General features: G+C 35.9%; 2 protein-coding genes across 2 annotated transcripts in view; both read left to right on the top strand.

Annotated features, from left to right (window-relative positions):
• The first annotated feature begins 236 nt into the window (after nucleotides 1-236).
• On the top strand, nucleotides 237-6,840 carry LOC132142128 (regulator of G-protein signaling 11-like). The gene is made up of 10 exons (XM_059551758.1): nucleotides 237-409; nucleotides 520-571; nucleotides 728-786; nucleotides 895-971; nucleotides 1,407-1,488; nucleotides 2,670-2,787; nucleotides 3,313-3,400; nucleotides 3,678-3,816; nucleotides 6,367-6,449; nucleotides 6,506-6,840. Exons 1-10 carry the CDS (start codon nucleotides 275-277, stop codon nucleotides 6,639-6,641), a joined length of 969 nt encoding a protein of 322 aa, XP_059407741.1. The 5' UTR covers nucleotides 237-274; the 3' UTR covers nucleotides 6,642-6,840.
• A 7,211-nt stretch (nucleotides 6,841-14,051) lies between these two features.
• Nucleotides 14,052-17,235, top strand: part of si:dkeyp-75b4.10 (galactose-specific lectin nattectin) — a 32,803-nt gene continuing 29,619 nt past the window's right edge. The window contains exon 1 of the mRNA XM_059551515.1: nucleotides 14,052-14,133. The gene's annotated coding sequence lies outside the window, so the exon portion shown is untranslated. The remainder of the gene's footprint in view (nucleotides 14,134-17,235) is intronic.

Here is a 17,235-nt window from a genome sequence, read left to right as displayed (position 1 = left end):
GAACCAGCTAATATTTCTGTTGTCTATAAAGTACAAAGAAAATTAAACAAAAATTTGTAAATATAACAAAGATATATACCGTATGTTCAGGGGAAAATATAAAAATCATTCATTTTTAATTCGATGTGCTACTTGCCATTTCTTTGTTATTAGGAAATTTACTGGCAATCTCTGGTTTTATTTTTAAAATTATTTATTTGATTTCGAATTATTTATTTTTTTATCTAATTATTTATGTTTCTGTTGGTATCTATTATGTGTATGTATCATGTAAATGATTTTCCCCCCTCATTTTAATTTAGAGGCATTGCACATTGGACAAATCTTTGTGAAGTACGGATACATTTACCCTTTAAAAGAGCCCAGAAACCTAATTCTGAATGTGGACAATTCACCTTATCGCTTCCAGGTATTTAAATTTACTCACACATATACCATATTTAAATAAAATGCCATGCCGTATCAGTAGTTCCTAAATTTCAAAATCAGCACATCTGAATTAATCTCTGTTTTTATCAGATGCCATATTACTGGATGTCAACACGCTGGCCGGCTTCAGAACTGGACTATGGTGAGGCCCAACTTCAAATGGTTCATGACAAAAATGTATTCATCAAATGTTGTAGCAAACTAAAATTTATTTGGATCAAAGATTACAAAAGGAGATATTTCACAGCAGGTTCAGAAGGTAAATATATTTGTATACTTTTATTTATATGTGTTCTAGCAATCTATTTGGCAATGAAGAATATCCGAAAACAAGGAAAACTAATTGAGTATGAAAAGGTATGTGGGTCGAGAGCCAGTCACACCACAGAGAAACAAGACTCTATAATGTAGTCCTGAACCCGTGGAGCGAGCTGTTGTTCATTTCTCGATCTCTGTCTTTGTTAGGAATGCTATAATGCTTTACATAAACGTATCAACGACACCTGGGACTTTGTTGTGATGCAGGCAAGAGAGCAGCTCAGGTAACTTTCCTTTTCCATCATTAAACATGCACACACACACACACACACACTTAATGCTTCCTTCAGGCTATCACATTTAGCCCACTATTGCATGCATTGTAAAAGCAAAGTGTAAAAATCTAATTACTAAAATCAAAAATACGTTTTTGAATAATTATATAAAAAAATTTCAATCGTTTGAAATCAAGTACATTTATTAGGGTTATTATAGTTACTAATAGTAAAACTTTCGTTTTTAATTGTTACTAAAATAAAAGTTAACAAACAAACAAAAAAAAAAAAATAATAAAAAAATATATATATTATTATTTTTTTTTTGTATGCACTAATTAATATTAATTGTCAATAAAAAAATCAATACAAAATATTTTCTGAGGGTTGAAGTTGTACTTTACATCTGTGCATTTGCTATATGTTCATTTTCTTGTGTTAAAGGGCATCAAAACAGCGTCGGAAAGCAGATTGTATAGTGCTGGAGTGTAAGGAGCAAGCTTACTGGCTAGTGAACAGACCACCTGTAAGTGCTGAACCACAAAAAACACCCTTGCATTGCTTAAACCATGATATTCTAGCACAAAATGGATCACTAAAATACATTTTTGAATTGTTATAAGTCATAACCAACATTTGTAAATCATTTTAAATCAAGCAAATAATGCTGGCAATACTTATATCATGGTATTCTTTAAAGTACATTGTTGTACCAAAGTATTGCCGTCAGGATTGCAATCTTTGTCAGTTCGTAAATAAAATAAACAGATATTTTTTCATGTACTGTATCTACTGTGTGATGTAGAAATTCAAAGCATGTCAAATGCATTATAGACAGTGTACGATGCTTAAGCAGGGACAGCATCTGTGCCCATCCTGCACGTGCCCTCATATCTGTATCCAGCTTCTGCTTATGAAATATTCAGTCAGTCAGTTAAAAGTATCGCAAAGCAAAGGAAAAAGGGAGGAAGGGGACAGACGAGAGGAGAACGGGAGAAAGGGAGGGCAGAATAAAAGAAAAAATAGTGGAACAGACTAGTGTCTTTAAAGTACACTCACACATGAGTGCAAATGATATATGCATCACCTAACTTCAGTTAAAGGTTCTTAGATTAATAAATAATAGGATAGTGAACCGGAAGGACTGTATGTGTGTGTGTGTGTCTATTTTTGTCTTTACAGGTGGGCACCTGAAACCTGAATACACACCAGCTCATGGTGACTTGTGTCACCGTGTGGACCTAAACTGAGGTCCCCATGGGTACAGTTGCTTATAAGTAATACAGAATTAGTTTTTTGAAAGGGATTGTAATAATGCACAAAGTTTTCTGTGAGGGGTAGGTTTAGGTGAAGGGTTGGTGTAGGGCAATAGAAAATACAGTTTGTACAGTAGAAAACCATCACGCTAATGGGGAGTCCCCACAAGGATAGTGAACCAGACTGTGTGTGTGTGTGTGTGTGTGTGTGTGTGTGTGTGTGTGTGTGTGTGTTCGCAGTTACGTTAAGTACTGTGAGCAGTACCATCCCATGACCCCATAATGCAAGGATGTCTTCCCAGCAACCCCTGGATCACTGATGTTATCATGTTTTGGAACATGGACTGTGAAACATGAGTCACATGAACACACATGTATAGCCATTTTAAACTCCTAAAGTATATTAATGTCCTGTCTGAAGCTCAGTAATTGCTCTGTATTTTCCTGAAATAGAGTTTCCGTGCCGACTAAACTTCCTGTGGAGCGCTGGAGCTTCAGCTTCATGGAGCTACTGAGTGACCCAATGGGCAGAAAAGAGTTTCTCACTTATTTGAAGAAAGAATTCAGTGGTATAAACTATCATTTATTTCCGTGATGGCATAACAAAAAAAAATCTTACTGAAACCTAACTTTTGAATGGTATATGTCAGATGAGTTACAGAAACGTGATAAGAGAACAGTGAGCAGAAAACATATTTTATATTTGAATTATACTTCAAACAGCTTTTGCTATACAAGTTAATTTAAATCTTTTTTGACTGGTGATGGATATTTTAACTACTTTGTCAAAAAGCAGAATTAGATTCAGTTCTGCGCATCAGACACTTAAACAAAATATGATTTGGTGTCTACAGTATGATAATGATAAGTTACTTTTAGAAATGGTATTTCTAAAGAGTGTCCCGAAACTCTTACCCATCTGTATTCTTGGGGCTTTAATAGATTCCATTTTTATTCTACTGCACTCTCTGTTTATATAAATAAAATAAAAACTTTTCATGTTTCTCTCTCCCCCATTCTCTTTCTCATCCCTTCCATCTCATCATCCTCTTTCGTACCCTTTTCTTGGTGGTCGTTTTGTCTCTTGTTTTTAGCGGAGAACTTGTGTTTCTGGCAGGCCTGTGAGGACGTCCGTCACGGCGAGACCTCAAAGATTCCAGGGAAAGTGGATGAGGTTTACAAGTATGACCTTAATAATATATCCATGTTACAATGTTAAAGACTTTATTAATATTACAAAATATTGATATTTTAAATGCTGTTCTTTTGAACTTTCTCCTGAAAAAAAAAAAGGTTTTTACAAAAAATATTAGCTTTGCCATCACAGGAATAATTTACATTTTAAAATATATTCCTGTCTATATGGCCTCTCTGTCATTTTTAATCAGTGTGCGATATGAATGAAAAAGTCTTTCACCACCTCTAGTTTGTCTCTTATTTGTGTGATTTTGTATGTTAGGCAGTTCCTGGTTCCTGGTGCAAGTCGCTGGGTCAATATTGACAGCAAGACCATGGAAAAGACCTTGGAAGGATGCACGCGCCATCATCCTTTTGTCTTGGATGATGCTCAAATGCACATTTACTTCCTCATGAAAAAGGTATATCTTTCAACTCTTCGATCAAATGCAAAATGTGCATAAATAAATACAGTGTTGGGGAGTAACTAGTTACATGTAACGGCGTTACGTAATTTAATTACAAAATTATTGTAACTGTAATTAGTTACAGTTACTAAGAAAAAATGAGTAATTAAATTACAGTTACTTATGAAATTTTTAACGATTACAAAGGGGATTACATTTGAATATTTACACACATCCACATACAGATTTAACTGATTTCTTTCCCAAATTGCACTGACTATTCTGAGACATACCGCGCTAATCATTTCCGGGATGCGGAAGTACAGTCTGGTTCGTAGAATCCAGTCATAAAAACTAAATGCCTAACGCGGACGGAATATGCCACATTTTGGATGACTAAATCAAAAGTAGGTCAGTACACTTGAATCAAAACATGACATGGACTAGTGTCTGCGAATATTAAGCCCCAAAAATGCAATATATGACTCCTGCACGTTCTGCGTGTCTGTGGAAATCAGGCGCGGACTGGACACCGGGAGAATCGGGACAATTCCCGGTGTCATGGCAGCCGATTTTGCCCCACTATTTAATTTCATTATTGTATAATTGCCTGCCGAATGTACTAAAGCGATCATTTGCGAATCCGCCATTTGATAATTAAATCTCTAATAAGTCATGAATTGTTATTAGTCATTGTTATTAGAGAGAGAGAGAGAGAGAGAGAGAGAGAGAGAGAGAGAGAGAGAGAGAGAGAGAGAGAGAGAGAGAGAGAGAGGGGACTGCTGGAGCAGAGAAGCAGAACTCCTGTTCAGGGTTTCAGGTCAGTTTCATCTGTAAAGATGATTTTTTGTCTTTGTTTTTTTATTTATTTAATCTAGCAGCAGCACGTTGCTCACCAGTCATCACTCAAAATACTATATAAAGGACATAATTATTATCAGTTGTAATGTTACAGTAGTAATTTATCTGAAAAAAAATTCCGATTTTTTTATAGGTTTAGGGGGAGCTACGACAGACACCCTTACGAAAATTTACATTTTAATATTTAACTATAAATCCACTTGGTTACTATTGTTTAAATGTGGTAACCAAAAATGTAAAATTATTTTACAAATGTATTTATTTAAAAATAAATACAAATCCATTTGCAAAAAAACAAAAACAAAACAAGGTTATTTTACTTTTATATAGGCTAATAGAAGCATGGTTAATTTTTGTAAGGGAAAAACATGACTCGTGCACAGTATTAGGATTTTTCTATAAAGATATTGTAGTATTGTAGAGTATTGTATTGTAAAGTATAGTTTTGTTCAATCTTGAGTATTAAAGTCATGAGAGAGATGGATAACAGGGCAAAAGAAAGAGACTGAAGAGAAAAATGGAAGTGAAGGTGCAGTTCAGGAGAGAACTTTTAATTATTTTGCATGTCCCCAAATTAAAGATTAAAACCTTTTTTATGTCAGGTCCATACAAAAAAATAGTTTTGTTCCTTGAATTTGTTTGTATGAGTTTGAATTTTTCAGAATTTTTTTCCCAGTCCGCCCCTCCTGTAAATTAATGGCAAAGACATGGTTTCATTTTCTACACATAGGCCTACATTTTACATTTACATTTATTCATTTAGCTGACGCTTTTATCCAAAGCGACTTACAATTGCTATATATGTCAGAGGTCGCACGCCTCTGGAGCAACTAGGGGTTAAGAGTCTTGCTCAGGGACACATTGGTGTCTCACAGTGGATTCGAACCCGGGTCACTCACACCAAGTGCAACCAAAACCCTACTGAACCTCGCAGTGTTTTCAACCTCTGCCATCTCAATATAGGAGTACACGAGCACATAAACATAATTTCTAGAACTGCTCTGTGTCACTTCATGTGCATTTTACTTATTTTGAGAAAACTATCATCATATACAGAGACAGCAGTTTAAAAAAACACCAATGTTTCAGGAGTTTATTACACAGAATATGTCACATGCTTATTAGATAACTGTATTTAAGTTGATGCATATGCTTTCATTTATTATTCTTTAATTTACACCAATTTAGAAAAGTAATCAAAAAGTACTCAAAAGTAATTAGTTACATTACTTTAATAAAGTAATTGAAAAAGTTACACTACTATTACATTTTAAACAGGGTAACTTGTAATCTGTAACCTATTACATTTCCAAAGTAACCTTCCCAACACTGAATAAATATTACACTACAGTTCAAAACCTTTGGAATGTAGCCTTGGTGACTAATGAATATAATCAAAACAATACAATTTGTGAAATATGATTTCGATTTAAAATAACTGTTTTCTTTTTGAATATATTTTAATGTAATTTATTTTTGTGAAAGCAGAATTTTCAGCAGCCATTACTCTCACATGATCATTCAGAAAGCAGTTTAGAAACATTTCTTATTAATGTTGAAAATGGTTTTGTTTTTAGAAGTTGACTAGACGAGTGATTGCTGAGGTGTAAAAATGGGTCACTTGTGATTGGATCATCCATTCATGATTTGAAATTCTAAAAGGATTTGAATAATCTTGCCAGACATCATTTGTGTTTTTTGCAGGATTCATACCCTCGTTATCTCAAATCTGATCTCTACAAGAGCTTATTAACCAGAGCCGTAGTACCACAGGAGACCAAGAAAAGGTAAGAGGCAAAACCCGTATTGATTAATCTCTAGAGGAAGAGACGTCTCTTATAAGTGTGTTCCCTTTCATGCGTCGCCAGCGTCACTCCAGCCCCTCACCTGCCCTTGCCACCCAAGCTGCAGAGGATGATGGGAAGGCAAAGATCTCTAACTCTTTCAAAAGCAATGCTGAAACTGCATCCCGGGTTTAAGCATGTTGTGCTACCTTATGTTCCCTAACACAGTTGTAAATGGATCTGCATTGCTTCCTCTTGTGCTTTACAAAACAGATGTTTCAGAATATAACAACAGATCATTATGTAACAAGAATGCTTGATTCCTCTGTTCACATTTCTCTGTATACTATCACACAGGAATACAGCTTTTTCTGCATTTCAAAAATACAATGTATTTATACTCACTTTCAGCTGTTCATTGAATGTGTTTCCTTTTGTTTCTTTAAGTGTAACTTGCCTTTTGTCATATTTTAATGTATTTATTTGATATAAAGTTTTTCCTCTCTGCTATAAATGTACTTTTGTCGCAGTTTATTTATATATTAATATCATATTAGAAAAGTGCTTGAGTGAATACCTGAAGTGACATGATGGGACAGAGTTCATCTGTAGTAAATGTGTCTTTATCAAAAATTATTGGTAACTTGACATAAAAGGCTAACCTTAATCTGTGTCTGGTAAATAATCCTGAGTAAAGGAATGTGTCAGTAGAAGTATTCAAAAGATACCTTTAACATAGAAAACCTGTTAGCTTTAATGTTACTCACTCTAAAAGAAGGAAACGCCTTAAACTTTGACATATGTAGTGTGTCAAACGTCTTTTATAGCTCACCAAGGCAGCATTTTATTCAGGGTTTCTACAGACATGAACAAGTTAAATTTAAGACTTTATAAGACCTTTTTAATACCACCTTATATGAAATTAAAGACAAAACCTGTAATGGAAATACACATTTTATTACATTCATATATATAATATTTAATGTGTTTAAATTAAAAAGAAAACAAAATATCATTGCTGTAATAAATGATATTTATTACTACGATATACAGTGAACTTTTAATATCAGCAGATAATATTCCATACAAAATATCCCTGCAAAATAACTGCATCGCTCCTAAAGTTTTTCATATCCTTCATGTGGTGGTCAGATAGAAATTTATATTTTCCAATAAGTTTAAATAGATTTCTACCTTTTATGGGCATTTTACTTTTATAAAGCCATTTTTGTTCTATAAGTCTGCATTATCTTTTGAGTCAAATTCTTACATTTAATCAGTGAATTATAATAATTAGATTTTTTTTTTTACACACTGTTTAATGCATAACATGAATGCATGTAACCTGCAGTTACAAATGCATAAATAATTTGATATATCAAACATAAAACGTTGAATACTGAATCTGATATTGGAAATGATTTAAAAAATAAGATACTTTAAATGTGAAATTAAAACCACCAGTAGGTGGCAGAAAGTCACTGTTAATAAGTGAGCCATTGCGACTGAACAGAATCATTTAAACGCTTGATTGAAAGTTGGATCTTAATGTCTTATTGTATCTACTTATCCACAGTACTTTACTTGGCTATTTTAATTTCCGATAAAGGAGGACTGCTCTCTCCCTTGATTCAGTTCTAGCCTTGCAGATCAGTTGGCCTCTTATGGAAGCATATGGGTAGCAATATTCAATTTGGAATGTAATATGCAAAATGACAATGCAATATGTAAAATGGCAATGCATTTCTGTATTTACATTTACATTTTCCAATACATTTGTGCCATGTTTGGTGCAAAATGAAAATGAAAATTAAATTACATAATTTTAATTTGCCATTTATTACACTAGTTTTAATATGTAAAATGAATACTAATTTTAACGCTTTATAAGTTGCAAAATTAAAATGAAAATTTATTACAGAAATCTTTAGATATTTATAACATGTTCAAGCAAAAACTGTGGCAAAATTATCATTCAAATGCTATTTTTCTTAATTGCATTAACACTCACAGTCAAGACACTTACGATTGCATTTTCATTCAATGTCCCGCAATGAATGTAGCAAAATTCAATGTGCACATTGAAAATGCATTCCGAGCCGATCACATCTCCGCCGCCTCGCGCCATGTTAATCACTGCGTGAACAAGGCGGGGCTTGCAGAAGGTCAAGAGACCCAAGACTCAAGAAGAGGATTCATGCGAGAGAACATGGACAAGACAGTTGGTCCGTGTAAGTTTTGATCATTTCGGTTTATGGCTTCAATATTTAATTCGCACTTGTGGGCGGAGCTGAAACGCTGCTTTCATCTGATTGGTCGAATCGCTCCATCTTCAGCTCGGTCTTTTCATTCTTTCAGGCAGAATAAGAGTCAATACGAGTGAAGCACTGTAATGTCTGAAACCACCACTCACTGTTAATAAGCATAATATTTCAATCAGAGCTGGGCACATAATTCGTGCTGCTATTTCTAGGTTGTAGTATTGTGTGAATATTGTCCCACTGATAAATACAGTGCAAATAGTTCTGTCTCTTTGGATAAAAGTAAAGTGGAAATAAATATAGTTAAATTTTTGAAAAAAAAAATTAAATAGGATTTTTTTGGGAAGGTAAGTCTGGCCATTGACGTGGCGTGAGGGGGCGGAGACGTGATCGGCTCGGAATGCATTTTCAATGTGCACATTGAATTTTGCTACATTCATTGCGGGACATTGAATGAAAATGCAATCGTAAGTGTCTTGACTGTGAGTGTTAATGCAATTAAGTAAAATAGCATTTGAATGATAATTTTGCCACAGTTTTTGCTTGAACATGTTATACATATCTAATCATTTCTGTAATACATTTTAATTTTAATTTTGCAACTTATAAAGCATTAAAATTTGTATTCATTTTACATATTAAAACTAGTGTGTGAAATGGCAAATTAAAATTATGTAATTTAATTTTCATTTTCATTTTGCACCAAACGTGGCACAAATGTATTGGAAAATGTAAATGTAAATACAGAATTGCATTGCCATTTTACATATTGCATTGTCATATTGCATATTACATTCCAAATTGAATATTGCTACCCATATGCTTCCATAGCCTCTGAGCTCACGGTCAACATCTTTAAGGACAGATTGGAAGTCTGAATCAGATTCTTGCCATCTTCTCCCAATGCTGTGTTTTTTTCTCCATGTTCAGCAGAGAGTCCTCAGTTCTACAATGGTCAGCAAATAAATATTAACTGTTATTTACACACTTGATCAGAGACCAGTTACAGATAGATTACTGCGTACTGTTTCACCCTCCATGTATGACTCGTGAGTCCCAGATCTATACATTACAAAAAGTACAGCACAAAAATTCAGTAGCTACCAAGCAGAAAGCATTACTGTGGTACACCTGACCAAGCATTATATATGTTATAAGGGAGGCCTTGGTGGTGATTACTAATTACATAACATTAAATTACTGCAGCATTATAGCAACTCTACATTTATATCCATTTTGACAGTTTCCTTCAAAACTATACTGTTACTGTAATCACACCTAGGCTTCCATGTTGAAGCACATCAGCAGGGCACTGTAATTACCACATAGTCTTACATAAACACATTGAACTCTTGCTTGAACTTGTAGAACTGAATCAGCTTAATGATGTAGTTCCTTTTCCATCTCAGTGTCTGGAGAACAGAAAAAGACATTACAACTGCTTTAATATATATATATATATATATATATATATATATATATATATATATATAGGTCAGTTTATTTCCTTCATCCATAATGCAAAAGAGCAGCAGTCAGCAGGTCAAGGCGGTGAGATGGGGTCATCTCCTTTGTGACTCTGGCAAATCTTTGGAGGAAAGACCACAGCTTTCCATTCCTTCCCCGTCTGTGAGCCCAAACTCATCGAGCGTCTGGTGCTGTATTTGATCTGTGATTAAAGCAAGGTAGTAGCATATCACAGACACTGACACGGAGCATGATCCTACTACAATTGAAACAGCTTATAGTGATCACGGTTACAGTGATCAACCACTTATATGGATCATTCGTATAGAAATGCTATAAAAAAAACAATTAGTTTCATGTGTTCATATTGTGTGTTTTTGGTGTGTGTGTGTGTGTGTGTGTGTATACACTTGCTGTGCGCAGTTGCGTGTCATGTGATATTTTTCTCTACTCACACTGCTGTGGTCTAGTAAGTTATTTTGTCCTCCTGTTCCTGTTCTGCGGGCGTTATGGTGCATAATTATTCTCCCTGCCCTCTCACAGCATCAAGTAGGCCTACTGTATGTTACGTGAGTGGAATGTAATGCTTTCACCCTGACCATTCAGACAGGGCTTGGAGCAGGAGAGGGCCTTGGTGCAGCTTATGTTATTTGAGTGGGTTAAATGCAGAGCACCAATTTAGAGTATGGGTTACCATACTTGCCAAATGTCACCACTTTCACTTCTTTCACTTACTTTGAGCTGTCAAGATGTGATAGCAGTTATTCATCTACATCCTTTTGCATCACCAAACATGTGGGTTCCATGTAATAGCTCTACCACACTTTTTCTCACAAGGCCAAAGTTGTCATCCAAAGTCACTATCATATCTCCATGCTTACATCTGGTGATGGAGGTTCACTTAGAAGTTTATTTTATAGAAAAATATCAAGAATTATTTTGCATGCAACTGTACATTCCTAGATGGTTCCATAAATGTTTACTTTTAGTTGTGATAATTAATAATGTAATACAATCAAGGAAGAAGGTATAATTTTCTTACATTTGTCTTAATGAATTTAGCTGAAATGTTCACTTCACAGACAGGACTTCAAACTGACCTCCGCAAACTGACTTACCTCTGCAAGTGTGAGGTTATTTTTCCATTATAGTGTGTTGCAAAAACCCTTAACAGAAACCTGACACTCCAGTGACAGACAAACAAAACGTTCTGAAGGGATGGAGAAGGCTGTCTGGGGCTTGTCAGCTGTTGCTGGCCAGAGCCCATAACTTACCAGACTACAGGTTTCTGGTTCACATGCCCACATATTGACTGTGATGGTGCAGAGCCGTCCTGCCAAATAAAAAGAGGGAAATAAAATAAAAACATAATCATAAAGATTATGTTACGTTAATTATGTTATGTTACTCTACATTTAATAGGACTGGATTCCTTAACTTGTCAAGAAAATTAAATACATTAAGATTTTTCAATGTAAAATGACAAACCTGTGCTGTGATCAATGACCTTCATGGGTGTCATGGCCTTCAGGTAAATATAAAAATAACCCCAGGGTGGATGGCTCATAGTAGTCATTATGTAAGAAAGACAGATAGCTCTAACAAAGTTTTTACAACAACAAACTCAAGACATTAACAGTTGATACTACATAGCGCTAAAACAATTTGAAGCATCAAATGAATCTGTTGAAATTGCTGTGAGTTTGCTGTCTGTCTGTATAACAGCATGCTATTGTTCTTACATTCCACTTATCAGGAAGGTGCAGTGAATTTCTGTGACTCCTCTTCAGATAAGCCTCACAAAACGCTGCAGTAGTGCTGCACTCAATGCACCTATAATCAGCATGTTCCAGGCAGACAACACACTGGGTAGTGATTGATTGGTGCTAAACATTCAAATGTCATCTTAAGCATGTCTCAGAACATGAACTACAGCTCGGTGCCACATCATCAGGTTCAGCCAGCAGAGGTGGAATAGAGGTGGAATGGTCCGAAGGGTGGGTTTGTTTGGAGTTGGGCTGAGGAAGACCTTGATTAAGGTAAGAAACCTTTGTAGGGCCAGCGATACACCTACTCACCACTTTAATCTTAATGCTCCTTAAGCGTGCACTCTTAACTGTTTTTCCCATATCTGAAATCAAAATATTTGGCAGTTATTAGATAAAGTGCAACCTATACTTCTTATCACAAATTTCACAAAATCACAAAAAACTACATTTCCCCATTAGCTTCAGGCACGTAAATACATGCTAATTACATGCTAATTATCTCATGTAAACACTCATGTCACACCACTTTAAAACACATTTTCTGTATTGTTTTCACTTACTGACTAATTAATCACAGTTTAAATGCTCGGTTCTATCATTTAAGAAATAGTCTTACCTGAAGATAACAACTGGGAAATACCGCAATGCTGCCACGTATGTAAAATATCCGGTTAAGTTACCGGTGAGCTAGTTTCCTCTGGCATTGGATCTGGAGTCTTCTCTTTTATTTGTATCAGTGATTAACCTTGTCGATGGATGATAACATTCTTCTGAGCCACCAGTAGGCCCAGCAGGCCACTTCTGGCCCATATCTATGAGCTGATAACCACTGATAACGCCCATTCAATCGAATTACCAGTTTACCCACCTCTATTATTATCACTACACACTTGATTAAAGGGGGTACCTTCTGTCTCAGATGTCGATGCAAGGGGGCAATGACCAAGCGTCGATACGTGACGATGAGGGGTGAGACCTGTTGCTGAACAATGACAGTTTCTTCCTAAATAAAGAGAGCAATTACTCTCTTTACTCTATTTAGAAATAAACTGTATATTACTGTATATACACATAAACACAGTTTTGTTTGTGTTTATTGTCTGCAGTGGACTCTATTGTGTTGCCATGTCCACTTGTATATAAAAAAATATAGAAAATATAATAATAATAAAACTTGCTTAAAAAGTGTGTGGCCAAAACCATCTTAAACTGTAGTAAACAAAACTTTGCAAACATGTTTCATACTCATATAACTCACTGGGTGTGTCTGATAAAGATAATGGCATGAATGCAAAATCATCATGAAATTTTAACGGTTAAACTTTACGAATTGTGTAATATTTCCAGTCTCCCTTTTCTCTGTTTCTTTTACAGTTTTTGCAGCATAATTGTATTAAAAGAATGTACACTTCTCCTATGCATCATGATGAATATAATGTACCCAGACTTAATGATTTTATTAGTACAAAAAACTAGAAACGTTAGAGTGATAAGATTTACTCATCAAAAATGTAAAAGAGATCATGTTTACTGTTATATAAATGTTTAATGCCTTAAGTTTTCTCTATGGGCTTTTGGTTACAAATTGAATGACAGATGTGAACACTATTTTGGTTATTACCAAACAAAATTTGAATTGAACATTTAAATTTTTAAAATTAAAAAGAAAATACTAAAAGAATACTTAAGTTTATATATTTATATATATATAATTAGGTTGAACATAGACTTTTTATACATTATATTTTCAGCAGGTAAAATGGAGGTAAACAGACCTCACTGTTTGATTTATCATTTCATAAAACCATTTTCTGAAATATGATAACCGATCAGATAATTTGCTATCCACATCTATAAAGCAAAATCCTACAGCTTCAATGAATCACTTTACTGTGATCATTTTTGTTAGTTTTTTTATTTTTATTTTTATTTTAAATACCAGTAATCAGCTAAGAATACTGCACTGAAATTCACATGCAAGACAATGCAACATCACAAATGAGGATGTTCAGGATCAGGTGTCCTTTTTCCAAATAAGGACTGATAGATTGAAAGAAGTTTTCATTGGTGTTCAACCAGCTGCACATTGTGACTAAGCAACTAGTTAAAAATAAGGCTGATTTCAAGCAATGATCTGAGTATTATACCAACGAGTATTACTGCCTGCTTAGTTGAATTTTGGTTCACTTGGTATGACTTTTTTTTTTAGTATTTCCATTTTTTGTGTTTTAAAACTTGTTAATGCATATATTAGTGACATTATATTTGATACTTTTGTTGATAATAAAGGGTTTATATGATGCTTTTTTTAAAAGATCATTATTTTGTCTATTTGGTGTAACAGAATATGCTGACATGCTTTAATGTTCAAAAAACACATAATTTTTCAAATACTGTACATTATTCTATGTCCTCTATGCCTCGCCTCTCTTAAACATGTTAGTTTTCAAGTCCCTTCTTCTGACAAACGCAGTCTGTTCTGATTTGCCAACCTGGCCCAGTGCATTGTGATTGGCCGAACACCGCATGCACTCATTGGAAATGTAACTCCCCTTTCCATAATTAATAGCTTCATCTTTTAAAATAAATGTAAAGACAGTTAATAATGTTCCTAGTTTTACCATAAATTCAAGCCTGAAATGGTAACAGAGCGGTGTGACAGACACAGTGATGAAGCTCATATGTGTTTTTCTGTATTCCACTATGTTTTCCCCTCAATTTAGACAAGTTGATATGTGTCTCTCCCGTCTCAATAATGCTTAAGACTGAAAATCAGAGTAAAATGTGAAACCAAAAAGCACACTCTAGACCTTTATGTGCTGAAAAAGGGAGGAGTGCCCTTATTTGGACGTGAATGGCTTAGAAGCATTCGGCTCAATTGGCAGTCCATAAAAGCCATGCAAGTTACCCCCAAGGTAACCACGTGCTTTGTACAAGACAAATTAGAGCATGTGGTAGAGCAATCTGCACAAGTCTTCCAAGATGGCACTGGAACATTGAAGCACATAAAGGCAAGGCTTACTATTGAGAGGGATGTTCAGACAAAATTTCGCAAGGCATGCCCTGTGCCATATTCAAGACGCCCGAAACTGGAGACTGAGCTAAACCGACCAGAAGACCAAGGAATCATGTCTAAAACAAGCTGGACTGACTGGGCCACGCCTATACAGTAGTTCCACTTGTCAAGAAAAGTGGTATGAATTTGTTGTGACAAATTGCAAGGGAAGTCGTGGCCTAATGGTTAGAGAGTCAGACTCCCAATCGAAAGGTTGTGAGTTCGAGTCCCGGGCCGGCAGGAATTGTGGGTGGGGGGAGTGCATGTACAGTTCTCTCTCCACCTTCAATACCACGACTTAGGTGCCCTTGAGCAAGGCATCAAACCCCTAACTGCTCCCTGGGTGCCGCAGCATAAATGGCTGCCCACTGCTCCGAGTGTGTGTTCACAGTGTGTGTGTGTGTGTGTGTGTTCATTGCTCTGTGTGTGTGCACTTTGTATGGGTTAAATGCAGAGCACAAATTCTGAGTATGGGTCACCATACTTGGCTGAATGTCACATCACTTTAAAGTCAGCCCTCACGTCGGAGCCCGAACTTCAACCGCCCCTTCCTGCTGCAGATGGACGCATCCGACACTGGGTTGGGAGCCTTTCTATCCCCGTTAAGGAACACCCAGTGATCTACATAAGCAGAAAGCTGACCCCCGCAGAGTAGAGAGGGAAGCGTTGGCCGTCAAGTGGGCCTGAGCGAAGGAGACAAACGCCAGGGTGACTCGTGGTTCCTCGTGCTCCAGGACTTCAACTTCACCATGCAACACCAAGCGGGGATGGCCAACGCAAACGCAGACAGACTCTCCCGAATGCAGACAGACCTTTTGCAGGTCTGTCAGGGTCCTTTCCCCGCTTCTCCACAGGAACAGGACGACGCTTGGGGTGTGAGGAGGGTGACCCGAGCTCTCATCAGCGTCGCCCTGGAAACCGAGCAGTCACACCTGCACCTGCTCGTCACGGCCTGAGCGGCCACAACTGCACCCCATCAAGCTCTGTCTACATAAACCCATCAAACGAACGCAGAGGTGAGAGATGTCTCCACAAGACTCGGCTAACCCCATCTTCTATTGTTTCTACAGAGAGCAGTGTGTGACCGCCAGCCCCACCGCACATGGGAGAGCATGGACCCACATCGCACAGCGCACCAATTGAAGAGAAAGCCGAGCACTGAGCACCAAACCGCCTCACGCCAACCCCCTTTCACCTCCTCCTCATTAATAATATCCATCCTTCGGGGAACTTACCTGCATCCTCGCATCGTGTTCTTCTTCACCCCGCCACAGTATGTATGTATGTATATAACAGCAATAAGGCAAAAAGTTCCAGTGATGACAAAGCTGAATTTTCAGCAGCCATTACCCCGGTCTCCAGAGTCACATGATTAATCAGGAATCATTCTAATATGCGGATTTAAAATAATAATAATAATAATAATAATAATAAATACACATAAAAAAATCTGACCCCAAACTTTTGAATGGTATTGCATGTCTGTTTTTAATATTTAATTTTTAAGATTAAGATTAAGATGTTTTTGCACAGCATAGCTAAATAGATTTTAATGTTTAACATAAAGTTTAACTATAATACTAAACCTTGTTCTAATGAAGTTGATGTGAAAAGTAACCTAAAAGAAAAAATTAAGTAGCCTGTTTTAAATAATCATTGAATTATTTCTCCATTTATTGGCATATAAATTACAGAACGTTTTAAGAAAAAAATGAGGCAGAAATCAAGAGCACAATAATAATAAAAAACAAATAAACTTTAACATGTACCTTCATCAATAAACATATTTTCTTTGATTGCACTGCCTCATTCTCGACCCCCCCCCCCACACAAGTGTATATTTGTGCAATTTACAAGGCCTATCAATGAACAAACAATAACAAGGACTGTCATGATAACCCATATTAAATCAAAACTAAAACCCATAAGAAAGAATAAAAGGTTTTGGGATTCACAGATTTACAAATGGAACTATTAGCATATATCTTAGTTTAGCTCATTTATTTTTCAATATCATTTGTAATTCCAATACAAAATGAATACAAAACATAGTAAAACATATCTGTATTATATTCCAACCCCTAATTTAACACTTTTCCTCCTCGAGAAAAACAAGAGATGAAACACAAAACTGATTTACATACATTTGAGTTTTAAAGGACAGTCACAATATACATTTAAACCTAAATGCCTCTTCAAGTTTAAATTGGCCTGAGGTTTCAAAAGTACAGTAGTAT

This window comes from Carassius carassius, chromosome 6 (assembly GCF_963082965.1).
Source record: "Carassius carassius chromosome 6, fCarCar2.1, whole genome shotgun sequence".
In the NCBI taxonomy this organism is placed as follows: domain Eukaryota; kingdom Metazoa; phylum Chordata; class Actinopteri; order Cypriniformes; family Cyprinidae; genus Carassius; species Carassius carassius.
This window is presented reverse-complemented; position numbering and strand designations above follow the sequence as displayed.